This window comes from Antechinus flavipes, chromosome 4 (genome assembly GCF_016432865.1).
Source record: "Antechinus flavipes isolate AdamAnt ecotype Samford, QLD, Australia chromosome 4, AdamAnt_v2, whole genome shotgun sequence".
NCBI lineage: Eukaryota > Metazoa > Chordata > Mammalia > Dasyuromorphia > Dasyuridae > Antechinus > Antechinus flavipes.
Window position 1 is genome coordinate 422792090 of NC_067401.1, and position 27857 is coordinate 422819946.

Sequence of the window (27857 nt, forward strand, 5' to 3'; positions counted from 1 at the left end):
AATACTCTTAATTGCTTTAGGAATATGGCTTTCTAGAACTGAAGTATTTTCATATGACACATTTTAACTTCAGAATCACAAGATTGTAGCTGCAGTGCTGGAAGGACCTCAGAGTCCATCTAGTCCAAGCCTCATTTTATAGATGAGGAAACTGAGGCCCAGGGAGGTTAAATTATTTATCCAAGGCCATACAGGTAGGTTATCTGATTCCAGAACTATTGTATCACCATAGTTATTCTTTTTCTAGACTATCTAAACCCCCCCAAAAGAAAGACTGTAAGTGCAGATAAGATATTTTTAAAGCCTGATGCTCTCTGATGCTCTCTCTGATGCTTTCTAATGCCAAGGACTCAGTCATAGCGCTTAAAGAATGCTTAAATTGAAAAAAAAAAAAAAACTATTTTTCTATGGGGGAATATTTTCATCAAAAAGCTTGAGAGGCATAAAGAATATATATTCCCTCTAACATTGATGATTACTGAAAAACATTTGACCCAGTAGAACAAAAGCAGTTTTTAAAGCTTTCCTCAAACTATGTCTCAGAGACATGTTAAAATTATTCAGCTTTCTATGATGAATGGCTGAAGAAGAGACTACTCTATTTAATGACTCACTGAGAATTTATACCAAAGCAGAAAAGAAACTCTGTTTACTTAAGATGCTCATCAGTTTCATGAAGAAAAATCCTACAGAGTTCAAATAAGAAAGGATTCTTATATCTAAATGTGTTTTGCATATGGTATTACATTCATTGCATCAAGTCCCTGAACACTGCAAAACATTTTTAGGGAAATCCATAAAAATTAGTAAAGATTAAATTAATCACCCACATTGTAGGAAAAAAAGTGGATTGTGACATATAGTTGGACAAGTAGTCCATTAAGTCAGTAGCTATATAGAACATTTATATTTTATAAAAAGACAATAAGTTGGGCCCATAATGGAATAATTGGATAGCATTTGGTAAACTAGTTGGTGTTTTCAATTTGTGATGTAAAATAAAAGCCCATGCTTTCCCAATGATGATATGTGACTTCAAGTCATGTGAAGACCAATAATCTAAGAAGAATTAAAATTACAAATGGTCCACAGGAAAACAGAAAGATGCATAATAGCTTTTAGGAAGCATTCACCAATAATGTGTGTGTACAAGTAGCAGCATAAAGGTCATTATTAAGGCCATAGAAGGCAGTATGGTGCCACAAAATAAACTTTGAATTTACAAGTAAGAGGATCTGGTTCAAATTTCAGTAGTGTGGTAAGCAGTTACTAAGTGTATGACTTAAGGTAACTTTTTGCCTTTCTGTTTTTCCAATGTGAAATGAGGAGATGACCCTTCCTGGACAATATTTTAAGGTCCCTTCAGCTCAAAATTTATAACTTGTGATTTTATGTATGGCTAGGAGGAGAAATGGGTTAATCCTGAAGAAAAAGTAACTGAAGGGCAGCCCAAATATTACACTGGCACCTTGAGATAATAAAAGAACAACAATAATAATGATAATAATTGAAAATTATATAGTACTTCCAGTTCACAAAGTTACATATTCTTGAAATGTAAATGAGACATTTTTGAACAGGGCCAATGTAAGAATCTTTGGCTTAAGTATGTTTATTTTATATGAGGGTTTTATTTTTACTGTTCATGGGAGAGGATATGGAGAGATAATAAATGCATGTACTAGATAAAATCCAAAACAAAAAAGTCTTAGAAGTGATCTGTGAAACAGGCAGGAAAAGGAATAATGCATGGTAGAGGATTGGACTTAGAATTAGCAATTCTAATTTGAACATGTTACATAAACTATGTGACCAAGGTTAAGTTATGTAAGCTCTTTGAGATTCAATTTCATGATCTGCAAAATGGGGATTTTTTTATTTCACCTGTTTCAAAAGGATATCATAAGGCTCAAATGATCTTAAAGCATTATGTCAATATCCACCATCACTAATGTATTATCTCTATTTTATAAATAAAAAAACTGACTCTTAGAGAGATTGACTAACCTGTCCATGGTTACAAGAATTTGAACCAATATTTGAACCCAGGGGTATCTTGACTACAAGTCCAGCAGAGTTTGTAAAAAGGCAGGAAAAAACATCACATAAGATGAAAAAAATGATAGAAAAACCATGAGGAAACCATTACATACAGCAACAGATATATCATTGGTCAATTTAAATATCTCAGTAAAAAACTAGGGCACATAGTGGAGGTGTAATTTCTACCTTAAAGTGATTTTAATATTACAAATGTCCACACTGGATCTTTTTTAGTCATTTTGAACACATATACTTCCGTATTTAAAGCTAAACAGGGGAGTTTACCATATAGAATTCTAGTGACCTGGCAAGAATAGTAATTGCTTATACCCAGAAATGTAATGGTTAAAAAATAACAAAACTGTTAAAGGATAATTTTGCTCACCCACATAAAACAAGCAAATGATTTTTTAATCACATTGCTATCAGTGCTGCAGTTATGCTTCCTTTACTTTACAACTTAAAAGTAAAGAAAAACAATTTCAACACATTCCAAGTTAAATTATAATTTTCATCTAATTTACAAATGTAAAAGATTTAGTGCCATAAAGTGTGTGTGTGTGTGTTTATGTCTATACAATCACTCCTTTCAGTGTTCTTCTAGGTTATCATTCCAACTCTATACTTTTTCTTCCTGTTCATTTTTGATTTTATGATGGACAAATGTAGGTTCCTATTATCCTGCATTCTTTAATCCCTTGGCCCCTTGTCCTATGCTCACATCTTGCAAAAATCCAATCCTGGGTTATCCATACCTCTTCCTTACTGCACTCCATTCCACTCTTGGGTTCTACTCAAGCTGCTAAACAGTAGTGAATGAAAAAGTCACACATTTATACATACCGGATTTATTGCATATTTATGATATCTATTTCAAATTGGGCTCTACTCCTTGACTCTTTAGCACATTCCAACTGTGTATATTCTAAACCTTCTCTTGCAGCCCTCTAACTTACTTACTTACATCCTTTTACTAAGAATCGTATTACACTGTATAGAGTAATTTCTATTCTCTATATTGTTCCTTAAAATATTGATATCACACCTCTTTTCTTTCTTCCACATACTTTTCAACAAGGTTAATTCTTTTTATTTATACTCTTGACTCTTCCTTTCTGACTTTTTCTGAGTGCCTGTCCCCATCTACTCTTCATTTTTTTTCCTCCTGTCTATAAATATATGTTCCTATTCTTAATAAACCTTTATGATGGGTGAAATCTAAAATGATTGTGAAAACAGAACTTTGAGCACCTGAGCATAACAATTTATTAAGCCACTGCATATAAATTGGAACCAGGGCTCATCAGTTTAGCATGTGACCCTGAAGATGGGGTGGTATGGGGGAACAATAGATAACAACAGATTTTTATCTATTAAAAGAAAACAATAGGTTATAAACCAGGATACAAGATTAAGTAATCTGATTTTTAATTGGAAGAAAGATTATGAACTTCTTAAATTGAGAGGAGAAGAGTGAGCAGATGAAATTCCCTGAAATGAGAAAATGAGGTGTCCCACTCTTCCCAAGTGTGTATTCAATCAGCCATTGATTGACCAATATGCAGCCAGTTTTCAGATAAGACATATAAGTTGTTTGAGATAGATAAGTATGAAAAAATCTTTGGATCTGATGGATTCTGGTTAGCATACCTAGGTAGGTCCTTAGTTAAGGGTCTTTAACCAACATGTAGAAGTGGTCTAGCTTCCTAGCTACACATAGGACTAGGTTCAAATAATGCAATAAAGATTTCTCCCAATTCACATAAATGAATAATTTATTCCCAAGACAGAAATTGGCCTAGACCCATAATTGACTAGAAAGGGAGCTGAGTTTGATCCAGAACTTAGTCACTAGATGGAGTTAGAATGGTTCATTTAATTCCCACATTCCTCCTCAGGTTATCATCGCACATGATTCTCTCATTTTCCACAGCCAATCTACTAGAAAAATTTATCTCCGCTTGTCTTTGTTTGCATCCTTGATGTTTAGTACAGTTTACTTACTTTACTTAGCAAAGAGCAGATGCTTGAAATTATGACATGATATTTCCTGTCAACATGTTATTGGCTGAATTCATGAAGTACAAGGAGGAACTTTTGATTTTACTTTTGGCACTTAACTGTTTTAATAAGTTTCGTCCAGGGGTAAACCATTTTTAATTACATTTAACAAATTCAATGATATGTACTTGTTATCAACTTTTATTATTAACTCCAAAAGTGTTTCTTAGATTGTTTTTTCCCCTTGGCTGCCTTAAAGATCTTGTGATCATTATTTTTTTTTTTTGTTACAGTGAAACAGAGCACCTCTCAGTCCTCTAAGCAATTTTCCTAAGACTAAAAGTTGCAGAAAAAGTACTGTTCTCCCTGGTGATTAGGAAATTCTAGAATTTCTGATATACTTTTATTTTCTGGATTCTGTTTTACATTTTTTTTTGTTACCTTTAATTGAGCAAGGATGTGTCAAAATTTTTAACTGCACATATTAAAGTCATTCTCTAAAGTCTTCGACTGTTCTCTAAAGTTGATTCTGCCATATTGGTGTCTAACATCTGTAATCATGATATTCCTTGATAGCTCCACAAATACTGCTATGTGCAGGTCTCAAAATGTTTTCATACTATCAAATATGGCATATTTCAATGAATGAATGTATTCATTCACATTTGTTCTAGAAAATGCCAATGAGTTTCTCAATCACAACCAGAAACCAAGGTGTACCCATTTATTAAGGAATATCTAAACAAATTGTAGTGTATGAATGTAATAGAATGTCACTGGACTATAAGAAATGATGACACAGTTTAGAGGAACCTAGAAAAGACTTATGAACTAGTGCAGAGTGTCAAGTGAACAGAACTAAGGAAACAGCTTATCCAAGGGGGAAAAAAAAACAAACTATTTCTAAAGATTTGAGGAATTCCGATGACATTAATAATAAAACTCAACAGTATAGCACAGCAGTCGAAAAGAGCAAAAAGAGAAGAACAGCTTTTAGGAATGAGATGAAAATTTTGCTGTATTATGCCCTGGTCAGAAATAACTAGAGTATTATGTTCAGTTTTAGGAGCTACATTTTAGGAATCAGTTATGTTGGAAAATACTGAGAAAAAGGCAACCATGATAGTGACAACTCTTGAATTTATGCAATATCTGGTTATTTGAAGGAACTGAGAATATAGAAAAGAAAACTTACAGAAAATATAATACCTATGTTCAAGAATGTGAAACCTTAACATGTGGAAAGGGAATCACACTTGTTTTGCTTACTAAGCAAGTCTAACAATTAAATGAGTTAATGAAAAGTAACTTGCAAATCCTGAAGTACTATGTAAATACCAGGATGATTATTATCATTTGTTTGCTTTTTAACGCAGCATGGAGAATGCTGGACTTGTAGTTAATAAACTGCTATGGCCCTATTATCATAAACAATTTATTCAATTTCTCTGAGAATCAGTTTCTCCATGAAAACTGATGGTTAAGATGATTAAATTAGGAGGACAAGGGATAGTCTATCTGTCAGAAATGTGCAGAAGGAAGGAATTTATGGCCAACGAAGAACTAGAATACATTACAAAATGCAAAATGGATAATTTTGATTATACTAAATTAAAAAGGTTTTGTACAAACAAAACCATTGCAGCCAAGATTAGAAGGGATGCAAAAAACTGAGAAAATTTTACAACCTGTGTTTCTATAAAGGTTTCATTTCTAAAATATATAGAGAATTGACTCAAATTTATAAGAATACAAGCCATTCTCCAATTGATAAATGATCAATAGATATGAACAGATAATTTTCAAAAGAAATTAAAGCTATCTCTAGCCATACAAAAACAAATGCTTTAAATCGCTATTGATTACAGAAATGCAAATTAAGACAACTCTGAGATCACTTCACAACTCTTTGACTAAGATGACAGGAAAAGATAATGGTAAAATATTGGAGGGAATGTGGGGAAATTGGAACATTTATATATTGTTGGTAAAGTTGTGAACTGATCTAACCATTCTGGATAGCAATTTGGAACTATGCCCAAAGGGCTACTCTTTGATCCAGCAATTTCTCTCCTGGGCCTGTACCCCAAAGAGATAAAAAAAAAAAAAAAAAGGGAAAAGGACCCACATGTGCAAAAATGTTTGTAACAGCCCTTTTTATAGTGGCAAGGAACTGGAAACTGCATGCTTACTAGTTGGGGAATGGCTGAATAAGTTATGGTATATGAATGTCATAGAATATTAATGTTCTATAAGAAATGATCAGCAGAATGATTTCAGAGAAGCCTGGAGAGACTTACATGAACTGATGCTATGTGAAGTGAGTAGAACCAGGAGAACATTGTATACAGCAAGAACAAGATTATGTGATGATCAATTGTGATGGACTTGACTCTTTTCAACAATGAAGTGATTCAGGGCAATTCTAACAGACTTTTGATGAAGAGAGCCATATGTATCCAGAGAGGCCCATGGGGATTGAATGTCCCCATATCTATCCATCTATCTATCTATCTATCTATCTATCTACCTATACACAGATACATATAATTTTTTCACATTTTTTGTTGTTGTATTTTTGCTTGTTTTCTTTTTCTCTTTCTCTTTTGATTTGATTTTTCTTGTACAGCATGTTAAATGTGGAAATATGTTTAGAAAAAAAACCAAAAAAACCCTGACAGTCAAATGGAGATAATAATACTTGTTCTGCCTTTCTCATGTAGCACTTTTATGAGAAAAGCACTCTATCGATACTAAAGCACTATGTAAATATGAACTAGTATTATTACTGGCAGTTAAATGGTGTGATAGCTGGGCCTATGGCCAGAAAGACCTGAGTTCAAATCTGGCCTCAGCTACTTACTGATTGTGACCCTGGTAAAGTCACTTAATCTGTTTCAATTTCTTCATGCATAACTCTATATAAAATGGAGTTAATAACAGCATCTAACTTCCAGGGTGATATATAAAGTGAGGATAAAATGAGATATTGGTTAAATGATTTACAAATCTTAAACCTATAAAAACACCAATAATTTTTACTACTATTATTATTAATTGGTCCCAGAGGGGATAGGACAAGGACCAATGAATACATTGCAAAAAAAAAGCATATTTATACAATGTTAGATAAAACTTCCTAACTACTGCATTATCCAAAAGGGGAAAGGACTATTTGAAGAGGTACTGGTCGAAGGTCTTCAAGCACCCATAGATGATCCCTTGTCAGAAATGATGTAATGTATGGTCTACTTCAGATTTGGGCGAATCAGATGAGCCTCCGACTTCCCTTCCAATTCTGAGATTCTTTTGTCAGCCTTCTTCAGTCAATTCTGTCTTCAGTCCATCCTGCATACTGCAATCACAATAATCTCCCTAAAAATTTAGATTCTATCATTTTCCTGGTTCCGTTTTATATTCTACATTGTTAAGGAAGTCCTATGTTATCTATTGGGTAGAGTACATTTTCTATCTGAAATTGGTAAAAATTGGCAAATTAATTTAAATTGTTAAAAAGGAATTAAAGTAAAAATTTACCATCAAAATAAAAGCAGAGTTGTAAAATACAAGAAAATATTTGGTTTGTGAAATTTAAGGAAAACATCTGTTTTGGGAAACTTTTACTATAATAAAATACAAACTCATAACTCAACATAGATACTTAGTGTGTGTTAAATTTCTGATCCCAAAGATTCAGATTTTGTGATAAACTGAAGTTATAAAATACAGACCAATAGTATAAGTAAAATTGTAAATGTGATAATTAATCTTCTTAATGAAAAACACTTTTAATCATTTAAAATAACCCAACTTTCCAACAACATCTCATTATCTGGAGTAGATTTTAGACTTGGCTAAACAGGATAGTATTATAAAATTAACAATACTTGGGATGCAAGAGACATGTACATTAGTCTTCACTCTAAGTAGTTTGTGACTTTGGGCAAATCATTTATCTTCCTGGATCCCTGTTTCCTCATCCTGAAAATGAGGGGACTGGACTAGATATCTCTAAGGTATCTTCTAGCTCTAACATTTTGTGATTCTATTAAAATCCTGTGTGCTTTCATCTTTGTAACTCATGTGCAGTAGCAGGGAGCTATTTTCCTTGCTCTGATTCTTGATTCCTTTATATATTTTTTTTTACTTTCTCTAAGAAAATCTGAAACATACGCGTAACTAATCTTTGGCAAACTAGGCAACTCAAAAGTATTAACCATACAAATGTCAAGGATTTGACAATGTACAATGTTCAACATTTGTATATAACTTTGGAGACTTAAAGTATTGATTTTATTAATAATCTCATTTTCATTTTTGAAATGGCAACCATGTCCATTCCCAACTATGTGCAGTAGATTTAAAAAAAAATGAAAGGCATGATGCCTGTAAAAAGGAAGAAATTTTTCACAAAAGTGTTTGTGAACCCACTCCAGAAAGTGCTACAGTAACCTCTCAAATGAGGATAAGGGAATTGAAAAAAATGGAAAAAAATATCTGCCTCTCCTAGTTGGCCAAGCTACTAGGCCAGGCCAAGTCAAATGATCCCTGGGGGAATTTTGAGTTTGGAGGGGTTTCAGACTCATAAAAGAGCTGGAAAGGAGATTGGATATGGCAGATTTCCTCTTTCCCTTTTTTAACCTTGGGGGTTTTTCTGACATTACTACTCTTCCCTCCTGCATTTTATGAGCTATCTCACAGTTACTGTTTTAAGAAAATTGCATATTATCAGTATTAATATTTGTTATAAAGAACTATGTGCAGAAAAGTATATTTTCAGCAATCGCTAGCAAAAGATTATAAAATTCTTCTTCCACATCATTAAGATTAGGGGTATGGTGCCCTTAAAATTTGCCATATTTGTTTTATTTTAAATTTTTTATAATAGTTTTTTATTTACAAGATATATGCATGGGTAATTTTTTAGCATTGACCCTTGCAAAACCTTCTGTTCCATCTATGTACATTTTTTTGACCTTCCCTTCATACCACAGAAAAAGTCTAAATTTTTTCTTTTTCTTTTATGAGGTATTTACAGTACCTTATTTTAAAATCTGGGTTAAGGATTTGGTCATAGGCTGTATGTAGGCCAATATTAAGTAAAAATACTATACATACATGTTATGTATTTCTGAGTTTCTAAATCTTTTCTGTGTAGTCTGCTGGCCTTCGGGAAAACTTTAATTGAAAAATTAAATTCCCATTTAATTTCTTATGCAAGCTATAATATACTGAAACTGTGATGAGGAAAGCCACAATGTATAAGGGATAACTGTATCTTTTGATGGCTGCAGAAATATAATTCTCTACTTCCCATAGGTTCAATATATCAATATTTGAATTTTTTAAATTTTGTCATTTTCTAGAAGCACTACTTTCATGAAAGTGAAGGACTAACTAATGAAAAATGAAGTACTTTATAGAAGCTGAAAGGTCACTACTATCATTAGAAATAGTTCTGAACTAGTAGAACCTAGAATAATAGCAGCACTAATATATAAAACCATTAATAGGTCAAATATATTCTACTCAATTTTTGCACTATAAAGATGGCAACATTTTTTTTTTTTTTTGGTGTTTCTGAGAAAAAGAAAAAACCCAGCATGCTGAAATTACATACTTAAATTAGCCTTAAGTACTGACTCACCATAGTAGCAATGTAAAGAATTTAGGGTTATTTTTATGTTTGGCTTTAAAGGAAAAACAGTGGCTTTTATAAGTATATTAGATTAAAAATGTCCCCTCCTTTATATCAAATAACCTACAGCAGGAAAACACAGTTCTCCTGGTACTCAGTGATAGTTTCCTAAAATATTGTGAAGCTATAGGCTTTCAGTTGCTAACTTTAAAAAATTGACAGACAGATTGGCTAGAATGACAGGGAAAGATAATGGGGAATGTTGGAGGGGATGTGGGAAAACAGGGACACTGATACATTGTTGGTGGAATTGTGAACACATCCAGCCATTCTGGAGAGCAATTTGGAACTATGCGCAAAAAGTTATCAAACTGTGCATACCCTTTGATCCAGCAGTGCTACTACTGGGCTTATACCCCAAAGAGATACTAAAGAAGGGAAAGGGACTGTATGTGCCAAAATGTTTGTGGCAGCCCTGTTTGTAGTGGCTAGAAGCTGGAAAATGAAAGGATGTCCATCAATTGGAGAATGGTTGAGTAAATTGTGGTATATGAATGTTATGGAATATTATTGTTCTGTAAGGAATGACCAGCAGGATGAATACAGAGAGGACTGGCGAGACTTACATGAACTGATGCTGAGTGAAATGAGCAGAATCAGGAGATCATTATATACCTCAACAACGATACTGTTTGAGGATGTATTCTGATGGAAGTGGATCTCTTCGATAAAGAGAGCCTTAATTGATCAAAGATGGACAGAAGCAGCTACACCCAGAGAAAGAACACTGGGAAATGAATATAAACTGCTTGCATTTTTGTTTTTCTTCCCGGGTTATTTATACCTTCTGAATTCAATTCTCCCTGTGCAACAAGAAAACTGTTCGGTTCTGCACACATATATTGTATCTAGGATATACTGCAACCCATTCAACATGTAAAGGACTGCTTGCCATCTGGGGGAAGGGGTGGAGGGAGGGAGGGGAAAAATCAGAACAGAAGTGAATGCAAGGCATAATGCTGTAAAAAATTACCCTGGCATGCATTCTATCAATAAAAAGTTATTTTAAAAAATTGACAGATTTTAAAACTAAAGGGGACACAGAAGCAAAAGGAAAATAATGATTCAAAATGCAACCATAATGGATCAAATGCAGACAAACATTTACTGAAACACAGAGAATTGTAAACTAAGTAACAAAGGGAAAATGGACTTGTAAATCTTGCAAAGCAAATTAAGAGAAACTATATATAGAATCAGAACTATCATTTATATTGAAAATTGCTGTGTGTGAAATGAATTATAGTTAGGCACTGTAGAATGCAAGAAAATAGATTCAGAGCTGGAAAAGACTTAACAACACCTTATTTTACAAGAGAGGAAACTGAGGCTCAGAGAGTTTAAAGGATTTTGCTCCTAGTCACATAGGCACTGGCAGATTTGAATCCAAGTCTTTAGATTCCAAATACAGCACTCTATCATTTCACTATACCACAGTTATCAAACTCAAAACTAGGCATTAAGCCCTTACTTTGAGTTCAGTCACTGAAACAGATTTTAAAAAATCAAACTGTGTGAAAATTAAATTCTATACAATTAATTTGGTTTCTTTTACTTACAGTTGATTCTGCACAGGGAATTCATAAAAGGCTAATTTTTCCATGTTTTTCAAACTTCAAAATAACAAAATAATCAATGAACATATAAGGCTTCATAAATATATATATATATGTATAGTGCTGTGGAAATGAGCAACTGATTGGACATGTGGGTTAGGAGTGGTTAAGAGTCAGTAGAGGATGCCTCTGAGATTGTGAACTTGGTAACCAGAAGAACAATGATACCTTTAGTCTTAAAATATCCAATGGGAAGCTGACAGAATTAAAGAGAGAGACTAAAGCTGGACATACAGATTTGAGAGTCATCTGTATGGAAGCAATCACTGAACCTGGAGGAGTTGATAATATCAAGAGAGAGCCGACAGAGAAGAAAAAGAAGAGGACTGAGGATAGTGTCTTGGGGGACACTCCATTTAGGCATGTGATAAATAAGGTATGTGAATGAGAAGGAACAAACAGACAAACAGGAGGGAATCAAGAGAATTAAGTTCCACAAATAGCAAGGAAAGAGAGCCTTGTCAACAGTGTCAAATGCAGCAGAGAGGCCAAAAAGAATGAGGATTGTAAAAAGGCCATTAGATTGAATAGTGAGAAGATTGTTAGTAACTTTAGAGATAGCAGTTTAAACCAAATGATGAAGTCAGAAGTAAGAATATGAAATAGTTAAGGGGAAGACTTGGATATGTTTATAAAAAGGGAAGCAACCAATAGATTGGGAGAGATTGAAGATTAAAAGGAATGTGGGTGATGGCTGGAAAAGAGAATATGGGATCAAGGATACATGTGATTCGGTTGGCCTGGTAAGTAGAACCTACCAAATCATCATACTAGGAGAAGAAAACAACAGAATGGGATATCAGAGAGATGGCATAAGGAGGAAGGGAAAGAGGGAGCTCTTTCAGCTAATAACCTTATCTTGGCAAATGGCTTCTTCTTCTTCTTCTTCTTTTTTTTTTTTCGTGAAGAGGCAAGAAAGTAGGGAGAATGGGTGGCAAGGGAAGTTTGAAGAGAGAAGAAAAGGTTTGGAACAGCTACTGGAGTCAATGGGATAGGGAATCAGTTAAGGAATAGTAGAACTGTATTACTGCGGTGAAGGTTCAGTTGAGATTAGTCAGCATAAATTTGTAGTTGATCCAGTCAGCAGTTTCATAATTTTTTCCAGTTCTGACCCAGCAGCATGTGAATAGGAAGGAAGTGGGTGGTAGGAATAATTCAAGGGTAGAGTTTGACAAGGCAAGATTTTTTAAAAAGGGCAAAGGATTACAGAACAGAGGATAATCTAATGTTCAATCAATCCATCAAAGGATCAAGAATTGTTTTTAGACTTGGAAGAGACCTTATGTAATGTAACTCCCTCATTTTACAGAGGAAGAAATTGAGGCCTCAAGAAATAGACTTGTGTAAGATCACACAACTAATGTTTGAATTCAGGGATGTAACTCCAACCTTATATTTTTTCCACAATATCCTTCTGTTGAAATTTCAATTGGAGCAGTAAAAACTTTGTTTATAATTTAGTTAACCAGGAACCTAATTCTAAGTATAGAGAAAGACCACTACCTTTTATATATAACACTAAGTTACAAATTAATGATCAAAGTGGAGAGCAGCAGACAAGAGTGTTTCTGGCTAAATAGTAGTACCAAGAGCTAATAATTGTTAATTTCCCTAAAATACCTTCATTATCATGGATAATTAGCTGATGACTTTGATATTCAATACAGCAAAAAAATTAATGAGAAGTTGGAATGAGAGGCTAATGAGGACATATTTCTTTCAGAAATGATTAAGGAACCTGACAATCCAAATCTCCTTCTATGTGAAATAAACCTTTATTTTATGAGTTACATAAGAGAGAATTTCTGGCAGCAAAGGATGAGTAGCAATCAAGTTAAAAGCTGAAGCGATGAAGCATTTTATAATTGTGTTGTTTATTTCTCCATGTACTCTGACGTCACAAACATCATTTCTATTATAGGACAAGATAAAAATAAGGTAACAGCATTTGTCACATCTATAGCATCTTTTCATCAATATATTCATTAAATTCTAACACCCCAGTGAAACAAACTAGTGGGGATAAACTGAGGCAGAGGTTAAGCAATCTTGGATTACCCAATAAATTAATATTACAAATGGAAACAACTTGTACTTTCTGGTTCTCTTTCCTGGAACTAGGCATAAATCATAACCAAACTACAAAATGTTTCTTCTCTTAAAATGTCTTGACAGAACTATATAATTTATGATTTGAAGTTAACAAATATCAACACCATAGTTATATAAAACATGAAGAAAGAAGATAATTTAGAAATTAAGATGTTTTATTTAGGTTTCTTCTATATGAAAAATAACAAGTATAGTGATTCAGTTTTTTTCTTTTTACCCATATTAGTCATACTTATAATAATAAAAGACACAGATCCAAAGGGAAAAAAATACAGAAAGTGCATAGTATGCTTTGATCTAGATTCAGATTCCAATACTTCTTTCTCAGGAGATAGATAGCATTTCCTATCACAAGTCCTTTGGAACTGTTTTGTTTCTTTGTATTGTTGAGAATACTTAGTCATTCACAATTGGTTATCGTACATTATTGCTGTGACTGTGTATAATGTTCTCCTGTTCTGCTCACCTCTCTTTCCATCAGTTTATATGTCTTTCCTGTTTTTTCTCAAATGAGCCTGTATGTCATTTCTTATAACAGTAATATGTAGAAGGCAGTCAGCTGTTAACAGCTACAGTCCAGAATATTTCTGGATTCTGTTGTTGGGAGTCGAAATTTGGGTAAATATCACCAGATTGCCTGTTAGGAGTATGTATCAGTAAACCTGATGCTACCACTTCTCCTGGGTGATAAATCACAGATTAGTTCAGACTGAGAGAATGAAGAAGACAATAAAGACTTTGGACTTTATTCCTAACTATTCTCATGGTGATTATTCTGGTGAGACCAAAGCTGGTCCCAAGGCCCTCCAGAAAGCTAGCCCAGACATTATAGTAATATTCTATTACAATCCTATATCACAACTTGTCCAGGCATTCCCCAATTGAGAGGCATTCTCTCAATTTCCAATTTTTTTTGCCTTAGTGGCAAAAAGAGCTGCTATAAATATTTTTGTTCAAATAGGTCTTTTCTCTCCCCTCACCCCCTTTATTCAATCTTTTTTGGGATACAGACCTAGAAGTGGCATTGCAGATATGCACAGTTTTACAGCCCTTTGGGCATAGTTCCAAATTGCTCTCCAGAATCAGTTTATAACTCTACCAACAGTGCATTAGTGTCTCAATTTTCCCACATTGCTGCCAACATTTTTAGCCAATTTGACAATTTAGCCAATTGTGAGGTGATACCTCAGAGTTGTTTTAATTTGTATTTCTCTAATCAATAGTGATTTAGAGCATTTTCCCATAACTATAGATAGCTTTGATTTCTGTTATGGGCCAGAACTTGAAACAAGGTACTAAGTCGAATTGAGGCTTAAATCTAGTTTAGCATTGATTTAATTCTACAACAAATAATGGTTTCCTAGTAATATAATGATTGGTGTATACTCAGTGTAGGGCATATATGCTAAAAACTCTCTGAGCCAGAAAGAACAAGTGCACTAAAAGCTCTTGGAGGTTAAGACAGATTCATTCCATCTTTCACCTTTGTTGTGGCTGGAGGCTGAAGCACAAAACCTTGGAATTCAGGGAGATTCAGAAGCCAGAAGAGAAGGCAGGAACTCAAGTTCTCGGAACCAAGAAGAGAGATAGGCCTCAAAGAAAGCTAACCGGGCTCCAGGAAAGAAGACAAGATTTTGAAGGAGACAATAAAGGATCTGGACTTTAACCCCTGGCTGCACTTGTGGTGATTACTGAATTGAAATAAAGGCTGCCTCCAGAGACCCCAAGAAAACCTCAACAGAGAACATTATATTTTGGAGAGAATATTACAGATTTCTTCACCTAAAAACTACCTGTTCATATCCTTTGACCATTCAATAATTGGAGAATGATCTGTATTTTTACAAAATTGACTCAGTTCTCTATATATTTGAGAAACAAAGCTTTTGTCAGAGATACTGCCTGTAAAAATTGCTTATGATATCATCCTTTATGTTTAAATCACACACCCATTTTGATCTTGATGTAAGATATTGGTACATAGGCACATTTTCTGTCATACTGTTTTCCAGTTTTCTCATCAGTTTTTTGTCAGAGCTCTTTTCCCAAAAGCTGGGATTTGGGGGTTGATTAAACACTACATTACTGTGATCATTTACTACTGTTGACTTAGTTTCAATAAGGATTCCAATGTCATTTGAGAGACAATTCGGTAAAGGGAGAAAATTGTACTAGATTCTAAAAGGTTTCAAGCTGTCAGTTTTTTTCTTTAGAATATTTTATTTTTCAAGTTACCATAATATCTTTCTTAGACCTTGAATACTCTGAGCTGTATTGCAGATCTTCTTAATAACTTGTTTAACTTATTAGCATCATAACATTCCAAAAAAAATAGGAACTATAAAAACCAGAATCAGGCTAGAAGTACATTCCATAACAAAGAATGAATGCTAGTCATCAGCTAGGAAACAACAAAAAAATCACCCTCTCTTTTGGAAATTTAAGTCTTTTCTAACCCTATACAACACTGCAATATGTTTATTGATTATATACCATAAAAATGTTCCAACAACTTGTATATAAAAAGAAATAATTGCTATGCAAAATTAAAATAAGTAGTTAAATGTTACATTCAAAATACAGTTCAGGACTATATAAGAATAAAAAATAGCTATGTGTTATTACTATCAAACAATATTCTCAGACCATAAGTTACAAACAAGTTGGTAATCTGTAATGGTACTAGTTTCCACATCAAGAATTTCCTATGCAGACATCACAGATATGGATCAAAAAATATTATTATGACTTTATTCTACAAACATCTGACTTTCTAGTATTAATTAATAATAATCTTATTAGTTCATCTTCGAAAAAAGAAAATTCATTTTTTGCATAAATTAATCCTGTTTAAGAATATTTTAACTGTCTAAATCATCTAGAAAATCTTCAGTTGCTGGAATTTAACCATATCAAAATATGTCTTCTTAAATGCCTACCTGCGCATTGGCTTTCCGTCCATGCACCATGAAGAGAATCTTCTCTCCAAATTTTAAAGCTGAATCTAAAAAAACCCCAAAAAAAGCATTGAAGTTGTCTTATTACTTATCTTATTATTAACATCAATTCTAAAGAATAAATTCATTCTTTTTCTATGTTTGTGAAATATGAATTTTAAAAATTACAGTATTCTATCATTCAAAAACTTAATACTCAAGTTTCTGTAGGCTAGAAATAACTGACTTTAATACTGACTAGAATCCTGGAAAACATGGACAATATTATTTCATTATCTTAAATGGAAATAAGGTGATTTTTAACATCCCTATCACTTAATTTTTGTAAGCATCTACAGAGTATGTGGCACTGCCTGGAACTTAAGTCTTGCAATGAGAAATTTAACAAAAAAGGTCCTGCTTGTTCAACATCTAATCTGAAGGCTCTTAATATTCATTATTGTGAATAGAATCCAAAGAAAAAAATTTTTTAAAAATATTTTTCTCTTCTCTTTCTCTTACACACACACACACGCACACACACACACACGCACGCACGCACACACACACTCCTTTCTGCTCTTGAAATCCAAATCCCTGTCTGATGGACAAGCAAAACATGACATTTTAAAAACTTTTTCTTATATATCAGCTTTCAACAATGAATACATGAAAAAGCATTTATTAAGAGCTAGCACTATATGATAGTTGATAAGGATACAAAACCAAAAATGAATTTGTCTCTGGCCTTGGGAAACCATAATATGCTATGGGGTTATACAACATGTTACACAAAAAAGAATAAGGATAGGGCCTGCATCTGTGAATTTTCTGGTATAGTATAGTGAAGAACCTCCTCTACCAATTCAGGCTAGTGCTCTCCCTTAACTTTTAGTCTTAAAGAGTTGCCCAGAACACTGAATTCAGGGTTAAGTGACTTAGTCAAACACCTTAGTGAGGTGTTATTTGAGCCCAGATTTTCCTGGTTATGAAGCCTGTTCTCTATCCATTATGCTAAGCTGTCTTTCTCTCAACTATATGTGTGATATATGTGAGTACAAATATACTTAATAATAGCTAACATTTACAATACTGGAATAAGAGCTTTACAATTATGATCTCATTTGATTCTCACAACCAACCCTAGGACGAATTACTACTCTCATTATATAGCTGAGCGAACTGAGACAAACATCGGTTTAGTGACTTGCCCCGAGTCACTGTTTCACATTTGAACTCAGGGCTCCCTGACTGCAGACCTGGCACTGCATCCCCTTGGGTACCCAGCCCACTCTACGTGTATAAGTATCAGGAACATCCCCACGCTCATGTATGTCTCGGTGATATATCTGAACACCTGCACAATACATATACACGAAATAGATGCTGGATAAATGTCTGGAAAGAGGAGCATGTGGGTGGGAGACAACCTTCCTGCCAAGGCATGCAAGGGTGGGGGTAGGGGGCGGAAGGAAGGGGGGTACGTTCTACCCTGCACCCAGCTCGTGCAAAGACGGGAAGGGAGGAAACATAACGTCCTTCGTGCGAAGAGCAACTGGCCCTGAGTGGGAGAGAGGGAGGACCATGGATGAAAAAATCCGGAAGGTGGGTTGGGTCGGGGCTTGGAAGGGCTTGCTAGCGGGGCCCTGGCCGGGGTAAAGGGTCCCCAGAGGATCGGAGCCCCCAGAGGCCTTCTAGTCCATGCCCCTCGCTTGGCGGGGGAGGAAGTCAGGCCAGGGAGGATGAGGGGACTGGCCCAAGGTCACACGGGCAGCAGAAGCGGGGCTGGAAGCTAGTTCTCAGACCCCGCCGGGCTAAACTGTCTTTCGCGGGACGTCGTGGGCCCCCCAGCGCCCGAACCGACCTCGGGGTCCTAGATTTAGCGCCGGGGGGTTCTCCCGAAGCCAATGCTTTAATTTTATGCTCAAAGGAAGGGCCCGGACGGGAGAAATGACTTGCCCAAGGTCAACCCTGAGACGGCAGGTGCGGGTTCTGAACCTCAGGGGAGGGGCCAGGGCCGACGCGCTCCCCCCTGCAGCCTGTCAGCGCAGTCCCCTGGGCCGCACATTTCCTCCGAGGCATGTCAGCGCCCCGGCCCCAGCGGAGGAGACCCCGCAGACCGCCCGGGAGGGGGAGGGGACGGGTGCAGAGCAGTGACAGCAGAAGGGCGAGGGTACCCACCCCCGCCGAACAACCCAGCGCCAGACCCACCCTCTGGGCGCTGCCCACGGACGGGTTCCCTCCCCGGACTCCAGCTCCCTCCCGTAAGCTCCCTCACTCACCCAGCCACACACCCGCCCTGCTGCCACCGCCGCAGCCGTCACCGCCTCCTCAACAGCAGGATCCAAAACCCTTGGAACCACTTCCTGCTCGTCTCTGTCCAGCGGCCGGAAGTAGTCCGGTGCTAACAGAATGTTGATAGGAAACTGGTGCTCCGGAATAGGGTTCCGGGAGGCCCTGGTCGGGGCGGGGAAAAGTAAGAGGTTTCTGAATCTGATCCTTGAGAGAGTATGCAGGGCTACCTGCAGAGGGCGCTCGTTCGGAGAGGCATTTATTAAGTTAAGCACTGAGGATACAAGGAAAGGTCCAAGACAACCCCGCCCTCAAGGAGCTTCCAATCTAAAGGGGCAGATAGTGGAAACAACTGTGTGTAATGCTATCTTCCCTCTCCTCCCCTTTGCATGTGTATGCTCACACTTGAATCTGAGACTGATTAGGAAAGACTTTAGGTGTCAAAATGAGAAGTAGGAGTCACAGTTCCTAGTATCCTTAGTGAGGTATTAAGGGATTTTTAAAACAGTATTTTATTTTTCCAAATACATGTAAAGAGAGTTTTCAACATCCACTTTTGCAAAACCTTGTGTTCCAAATTTTTTTCTCTCTTCCCCCCTGCTTCTTCTCCAAGACAGCAAGCAATCTAGGTTAACCATGTACAATTCTTCTAAACATATTTCCGTATTTATCAAGCTGCGCAAGAAAAATCAGATCAAAAGTGAAAAAGAAATGAGAGAGAAAAAACAAGCAAGGAAACAAAAGCAACAGCAAAAAGGTGAAAATTCTGTTTTGATCCACATTCAGTCCCCCATAGTCCTCTCTCTGAATGTGGCTAGCTCTCTCCATCAAAAGTCTACTGGAATTGTCCTGAATCACCTCATTGTTGGAAAGAGCCGAGCCCATCACAGTTGCTCATCACATAACCCTGATGTTGCTATGTACAATGTTCTTTTGGGTCTCCTCACTTCACTTAGCATCATTTCATCTAAATCTTTTCAAGCCTCTCTGAAATCAGATTGTTTCTTACAGAAAAATAATATCCCATAATATTCATATACCACAACTTATTCAGCCATTCCCCAGCTGATGGGCATCCACTCAATTTCAGTTTCTTGCCACTACAAGGAGGATTGCCACAAACATTTTTGCACATTTGGATGCCTTTCCCTTCTTTAAGATCTCTTTGGGACATAGATGTAATAAAGACCTTGCTGGATCAAAGGTAGCCCTTTGGGCATAGTTTCAAATTGCTCTCCAGAATGGTTGGATCAGTTCACAACTCCATCAAAAGGCATTGGAATTTCTTAAACAGAGAAGTAACATGGTCAGACTTAGGGTTTTAAAATAATCCTTTTGATGGTGGTAGAAGAGATATTGGAGATGGGAGAGTCTGGAAACAGGGAGATTGTTTTGGAGATTATTACAATGCTCTAGACTGTTGTCTGGATAATAGTCCAGATGATGACATCGTATGACTGGAAAGGAGGATAATTTAGTAAAGATGTTGAACTGTCAAGATTTAACAGTAGATTGGATGTGGAAGTTAAAAAGTGAGAGAAGAATTGAGCAGGATTATGAGGATATGAAGTTGATGGCACATATAAAAATTGGGGAAGTTTGGAGGAGGGATGAGTTTTCATGGAAGGGAGAAGATAATGAATTATGTTTTAGATGTATTGAGTGTGACATTCCCATAGAGCAGGGGTCCTCAAACTATGGCCCGGGGGCCACGTGCGCCCGCTGAGGACGTTTATGTGGCCCGCCGGGTTATGGCAAAATCAGACCGGAAGTGACGTTTGACCTAAACTCACATTAGCAACACACACTTCTGGCACTGGGCTGAGGTGGCGGAGACAGAGTGTGAAGTGATACCAAGGCGAGGGGAGTTCCCAGGCCGAGGCGTGTGGTGTGGGGAAGGGAGAGAGATGCAGAAGATGGAGAACTGATGGCCCGCAGCCTTGTATAGTAACAGCAGCCACCACAACACACAGGCGTGGGGGACGTACAGTGCATGCTGCGCATGCCACTGCAAGGGGAATTGCCGCAGTGAAGGTATATATATATGTATGTATGTATTTTACTAATAGCAATTTGGAATCCCTAGGAAATAATGATGTCAAGAAAAAGAAAAATGGACTCAGAGTGTAGGCTATTCAAAGAACAGTGGACTTATGATTACTTTTTCATGCAGTACAAGGAAAGAGCTGTATCTCTGATATGCCAGACACTATATTCTGTGTTCAAAGAATATAATTTGCATGGACACTATGAAACTCAACATAAAGATAAATATGATTGGTTGGAGAAGTGAGAAAAGATAAAATATTAAAACTGAAAAACACATCGACAACTCAGCAAAATACTTTTGTGAAGCAGAAGCAGCAAAATATTTCATCACTGCGAGCAAGTTTTCAAGTTGCCAAGCTAATAACACGCACTGGCAGACCATTCGTGGAGGGAGAATTTGTTAAAGAATGCCTTCTTTCTGTTGCCAAAGAGATGTGTCCAGAGTAGGCTGATTTATTTAGTACGGTGAGTCTTTCAGGACCTACAATTACACAGAGGATTGAAGAAATGGGAGACAATCTGCATCAGCATTTGCAAAACTCCATAAAAAAAAATTTCCATACTTTTCCTTAGCACTCAACGAAAGCAATGATGTTCGTGATTCTGCACAACCTCTAATTTTTATTTGTGGGATGAATGATTATTTTGAAGTCGTAGAAGAGCTTGCTGCACTGCAAAGCATCAAAGGAACAACTACAGGAGAGGGTATCTATGAAAAGGTTTGCCAAACTATGAATGGTTTGGAGCTGGACTGGGCTAAACTAACCAGAGTGACAACTGATGGTGCTCCCAGCATGTGGGGTCTAAGAAAGGAGTAATTGCTCGCTGTGTAGTAAATCACTGAAGTAGGACTCTGTTATGAAAATTGTGGCATCTTGTGTTAACTTCATTAGAGCTAATGTACTAAATCACAGACAATTTCAGGAATTTCTGTCTGAGCTAAATGTTGAGTATGAAGATGTTCTGTATCACACAGAAGTCCATTGGCTGAGTCGAGGGAGAGTTCTGAAATGTTTCTATGACTGACTTCCACAGATTACAACTTTTCTGCTTTCAAAAAACAAAGAAGTACCAGAGCTCAATGATGCAGAATGGAAATGGCACCTTGTCTTTCTGACAGATGTAATAGAGCTACTCAACAATTTCAATATGCAACTGCAAGGAAAGGGGAAGCTCATCTGTGATAAGCAATCACATGGCAAAGCATTTGAAGTAAAATTAGGCCTCCCCAACAAACAAATGAAGGAGGAAAACTTCTGCCATCTCCCTACAACTCAAAATCTGTTAGTGGAAAAATCGCTGATTGCATTCCCAAACAAAACATGTGTGAATTCACTGGAAAAATTGCAAAAGGAGTTCCAATTTAGATTTAAAGAGCTTCATCTCCATGAACAGGATATACAGCTTTTCTGTAACACACTTTCTATTGACATTGAAAATGTGGATATAATTTACCAAATGGAACTGGCTGAACTGCAGAATTGTGACTCTCTGAAAGATGCATTCAAGTCAAGCATTCTTCATAATTTCTATGCATCTCTCCCCTTTGAGACATATCCTCATCCCAGGAACCATGTACTCAAAATGGCAACCATCTTTGGCAGCACTTATGCCTGTGAACAGACTTTTTCTAGAATGAAATATTTGAAATCTCCAACTAGATCAAGACTAACGGATGCACACTTGCATCACTTGTTACGACTAGCAGTCACAAATATGGAACCAGACATTGGCCATCTCATTAGCCAAAAGCAGGCCCATAGTTCTCATTGAAATACTGGTAAGTTTGTTGATTTAATTTTACTTCATTTTAAATATTGTATTTGTTCCTGTTTTGTTTCTTCACTTCAAAATAAAATATATGCAGCGTGCATAGGAATTTGTTCATAGTTTTTGTTTTTACTATAGTCTGGCCCTCCAACAGTCTGAGGGACAGTGAACTAGCCCCCTATTTAAAAAGTTTGAGGACTCCTGCCATAGAGCATTCAAATGGAGCTATCCAGAAGGTGATGTCTTTTGAGATCATTCAGGGAAAGTGAAAAAAGAGATGAGAGACCAAAAAAGAGCCTTGGGAAATGTGCAGAAGATGTGGCCTGGATTAAGATGCAGAAGGAAGGCCAACAGTGTCCTGAAAGTGGAAGAAGGAAAGCAATAAGATGATAAGAAGTGGTCAGAAATGCCCAATGTTGAATTGTTGAGAGAGGATAAAGACTGAAAAAAAGGACATAAGATCTAGCATTTTAAAAATCCTTGGCAGCCTCAGAAAGAGCAACTTCATTTGGGTGGTAAAGTCAGAAATCAGATTTTTACAAGGGGTTGAGAAGTGCACAAGAGGTAAACAAGTGAATACAGTGACTGTTGATATCTTTCTTCCAGAAAATTAACTATGAAAGGGAAGAGAGATAAAAGATAGAAAAGTGAGAAGTTACCTTCTAATGGAGGAAGAGATCTAGGGATTTTTTAAGCATCAGGAAAGGAACCAGTATGTAAAGAAAGACTGAACATTAGAGAGATAGCAGGGGATTGGAAGAAATAGTATTAAGGATAGAAGTAGATGGATTGGTCTCAGAGAAGAGAACAACCCGTCCCTCAAAGGCTGGAGCAAAAAAGGAGAGAATGGGAAATGATGTCAAATATCAGAAAAGAGGGAGCTCACTTTGGATGGCCTATTCTTAGGGAAGCATGAGGCAGGGTTCTCTGCTGAAAGAGAGTAGGATGGGACATTTCAAGAGGTTTGAAGTTTTGGGACAATCACTGTGGGGAGTTGTAGTTGTATAATAGAAAGTCACTTTGAAAGGAATAAAGGAGCTGTCTGTAGCAGTGAAAACTTTGCTAAGATCAGGTGACAGACTGGTAATGGATTTAACACAGTTGTAGTGAATTTAATGCAGTTGCTTTGCACTAGCAGCATTTGGCAACATGAAAGTTGGAATAGAGAATCATAATAATACTTAGCATTTATATAATACTTTAAGGTTTGCATAGTGGGATTACAAATGTTTTATTCTATTCTTACAACAATCCTGGAGGGTAGGTGCTATTTTATCCTTTTTTTCTTAAAGATGAGGAAACTAAGGCTGACTCATTTAGAGTTAACTAGTAAGTGTATGAGATTGGATTTGAATTTGTCTTTCTGACTCCAGGCTCAGTGCTTTATCCACTGTATTTTTAGCTACCTCAGAAAAGATTGTCCAGGGATTATTCAGGGTTTGGAAAGGCATGATTAGTCATGAGATGAAGAGGCAAAAGATTCAAGGACCACAGAGTAAAGACTATTTTAAAAATGAGGTGAGAATTAGAATCATAGGAAGAAAAGGGAGGGTGGAGATATTGGAGAGTACAGTTAGGATGGAGCTTAGGTACAAGTAAAACAGAGGGAAAGATGAAAAGGTAGGAAGTGGTGATGAAAGAGAGATTCAGAGTTTGGGATCATGAAGGTCAAATAATTATGGATAAGATCAAGATAATGCCTATTCTCTGCTTGCCAGAGGCGGAGTAAGGTCCCGGATCTTAAATCTTGAGAAGGATGATAAATTGGGGGCCCAGGACATTGGAGGGAACATCAACACATAAGCAGAAGTCTTCAGTTATGAGGGAAGGAATTGGGGCAGAGAGGAAGATGGTTGGCCAGATATCCAACTCTTTAAGAAAGGAAACTGGCAACCAGAATCTGTAGAAGATGATATAGAAAATTGGAAGGAATCTCAAAGAGGTTTGCTGAATTATGGTGGCAAAGGGAGAATGGAAATAAGTGGTAGAGGAGTAAGGAATATTTGTTCTCCTCCTGGTGGAGGAGACATGAGATAAGGTGCAACTACTCCAAATGAGGGTATCTAGGGATGAGTTATTCTCATTTGGTGGGAAGAGATGTAAAGACAAAGGGAAGGAATTTCCAGAAAGCACAAGGAAGGGCAAGAGCAGAAGAGGATGGGATCTTAGGAGGGATAAGTCTGGGGTGGATGGGAAGGAAAGAAGTGTTTTTTTTTCCTAGGTAATGGGCAACTCAGACACATAACATTTGAATAGTTGAGATAGGGATGTACTAGTCATTGGATCGGGAAGTAGTAATATTTGCCTGGGGCTTCTATCCTTAAGGGTTCTTTAAGAGGGATAGGTGGTTATCAGTGTATTCTATCACATACCTGAGAAGGAGAGATATTCTTCTGACTTCATAAATACTGGGTGACTAAATCCTTAGGGGCCTGAATAAGCTCATATTTGATACCTATTTCTTTGCCTTATCTCAAAATGGAAGGGGATGCTGTATAGTGAGAAGATGCCCAAACCTGGACCAAATCCTGGAGCTGTGAAGACTGGTGTCTGGCCTTTTTAGTAAGTTTGATGGGTGAAGACTGAATTCTTTGTGGACATAGTGCCCAAGACCTCCAAGTATTTCAGGTCCAGGATTCTCTCTCTGGACTGCCATGGGTATTAGGACCAAAGAGGGTCAGCTGTCTCTCTTCACATAAGTAATCTCCTTAGTGCATATGTATAGTGAAAGGATTACTGTTCAAAGGATACAAAGGATGCATTTTTTTCTTGCATAATTCCAAATTGTTTTTCAGTAAAAACTAGGAGAAGGGGGAGGGATAGAGGGATGTCTTATGAAAGAAGTGTATATGACGAGTTTAGTAATCTGCTTTAGCAAATGTCAAACCCAAGTCTTCCGAATCCTACTTGACCAATTAACTATCCATCACTTCTGCAGCATCAATTTCAAATTGAAATAGGACCCCTCAACCATACCTAATTAGGGATCTTTGCTGCTGCATATTGGTTTAGTTTACATTTTTAAAAATAATTTCTATGTATTATTGTATTATTTATTTCATCAAATATTTCCCATTTACATTTTCTGGTTTAGAATGTACTCCAGAATGTAACTCTGTATGTTTGTCCTGTCTACATCTTGTTGGCACATAGTTGTTTGCATGTTTTCTCCCCTATCAGCCTGGGTCCCTTGAAAATAGGGATGCTCTTTTCCCTTTCTTGGTATCCCCAGCACTTTTCACAATGCCTGCCATATAGTAGACAGGACAAACTGCTACTAATCAACCACAATGTTGCATTTGGAAATGACTAGCCCTTGGTCTCTCATCTTTGCTGCAGTTTCTAGTATGTAAACGCATACACACACAAATAATATATTTAATATGTTTTTATGTTATATTATATATTATAGAAAAATTAACATAACAATTATACATATATTATATTTCATATCATTCATATATAAACAAAAGCGTTTGGGAATTAACTGATAACTTCTCAGTTGTTAACTGATAAACCTGTTGGATATATTATACTGTTTTTCTTCCTTTTGATTCTACATCCTTATTCTTGCTACTCTCTGCACTTTGGAATAGCTCCCCCTTAGCTTTGCCAAATTCTCCCCTCTCCCTTTCTTCTGAGGTTGAAAGAGAACAGTACAGGAAAAGAATCTGAACTCAGAAGAGCTAGATTTTTATCTCAGTTCCATTATATACTAATTGATTTAGGGTATCTTATTTTCTTCAGTTTGAGACATCCTCATTTGCAAAATTGAAAACTTGATTATCTGGGGTTCCTTCCATCTCTAAATTCAGGATCCTAAAATTCTACTTCCTAAAGGCCTTATCTTGATGGAATGGTAATGAAGGAATCATTTTATTCTATCCTCACGTACAACAAAATCCTAGCTCTGAATAAATTAGAAAGATTTATTTATTTGTGAGTTTGGCACTTCATTGACTCTTACAGGCTTCTCAGTATTTTCATTTATGTTGTCCACTTGGATTTTAAATCTCTTAAAGTCAGGCATCGTGTTTTAGAATCTGTTTCACAGAGTGCCCAAGGTAGTCCTGGACAAGATCAGCTTTAATAAATGGCTTCTCGGTAGTGATGTGGTAAATCAAGGCAGAATTTTCATAGAGCAAAAGATCAAGTTTAGTTCGGGTTTTTACAAATCATCAGAAATGCTTCCGCTTAAAAAAAGCAAAAGCGTAACCTGGGAAAGGCTGGAACCCAACACGGCTTTGTGTTAACGTTAAGATCCTGGCCTTCTGGGAAGTGCGGGCTAACATCGGGCCTGAGAACAAGCGGGAGGGAGGGAGCCCGGCTGCGGCCGCCGGTGCGGCGTTGCTCTGGCTTCAGGGGATGCAAGGTATGGGTTGCAAGATGCCTCCGCCTCCCCCTTTCCTACCAGTTATGCTCTGCATCGACAGCAGCCCGGCGGAGGCCGAGGCAGCAATCACCATGGTAACGGAGGAAGCCTACAGCCCGAACTCAGTAAGAGAAGGGGGGTGGGGCAAGCAAACCTGGTTTGGGCTGCGTCCAGTTTGGCTGGGACAATGGAGAGGCGAGATGGTGGGGGGTAGGGTGAGGGGGGGCGGGAGGTACAAGACAGAACATTGGCTAGTTCCCAGATGTCCCTAACACCTGTCTCTGTAAAAGGCAGCCATTCTGATTCTCTTCCTTGCACTTGATTTGTGTGCGTGTGTTACAATCAGGGACAGCCCAGGATTTTTCCTTTCCCTGCCCTTCCCGCAATGGCACAGGGTGATGGCTTCTGTCTCAGGAAAGGCTCCCAGAATCCACTTCTCAGTGCCCTTCTCTTCCTCCTGTGTTTGTGATCTTGGCAGACAATACCTCCTGTGTCCGGTTGCTTTCTGCAGAGAGCCCGTAGGTATGCAAAAGAATGGATGAAGTCTTGGGAAGCATTCTCAGGGATTTCCCTGAAGCTCTCTGGGGTGACAGATGGTCACCCCATCTCTCTTTTGGAGGCAGTCATCCTCAACATCATAACTACAACAATATCAATAACAAATCCCCCTTTTGCTGTCTGCCACTCCATTTGAATTGAAAACGAATTCAGTGTAGTAGATAAGGTGGCGGTCCCAATCCAATTTATCCGTGTAATAGTCTATACAACATCAAATATAAAAGAACTAATAGTAGAGATTAGTCCCAGGACCATTTCTATCTGAACTCCGTTGAAAAAGATTAGCATTAGAATAATAATGATAATGATATCTCTGACATTTATAAAATATATGTTCCAAAAACCTTACATATATTAGTAAATTGCCTACAACCCACAAAGTAGGCAGAACTGAGATAGAGAAAAGTTAA

General features: G+C 37.0%; 2 protein-coding genes across 3 annotated transcripts in view; one reads left to right on the forward strand and one right to left on the reverse strand.

Moving 5' to 3' along the window:
* Nucleotides 1-18787, reverse strand: part of KLHL20 (kelch like family member 20) — a 64048-nt gene extending 45261 nt beyond the window's left edge. The window contains exons 1-2 of the mRNA XM_051998926.1: nucleotides 18689-18787; nucleotides 16410-16474 (exon numbers count right to left, since the gene is read on the reverse strand). Coding sequence (XP_051854886.1) covers nucleotides 16410-16432 — 23 coding nt within the window. The 5' untranslated portion in view covers nucleotides 16433-16474; nucleotides 18689-18787. The remainder of the gene's footprint in view (nucleotides 1-16409; nucleotides 16475-18688) is intronic.
* Nucleotides 17835-27857, forward strand: part of ANKRD45 (ankyrin repeat domain 45) — a 53844-nt gene continuing 43821 nt past the window's right edge. Inside the window, exon 1 of one of the 2 annotated variants that reach the window (XM_051998931.1) lies at nucleotides 17835-18011. In XM_051998931.1, coding sequence (XP_051854891.1) covers nucleotides 17991-18011 — 21 coding nt within the window. In that variant the 5' untranslated portion in view covers nucleotides 17835-17990. The remainder of the gene's footprint in view (nucleotides 18012-27857) is intronic. The other variant, XM_051998930.1, reaches the window with a different exon arrangement.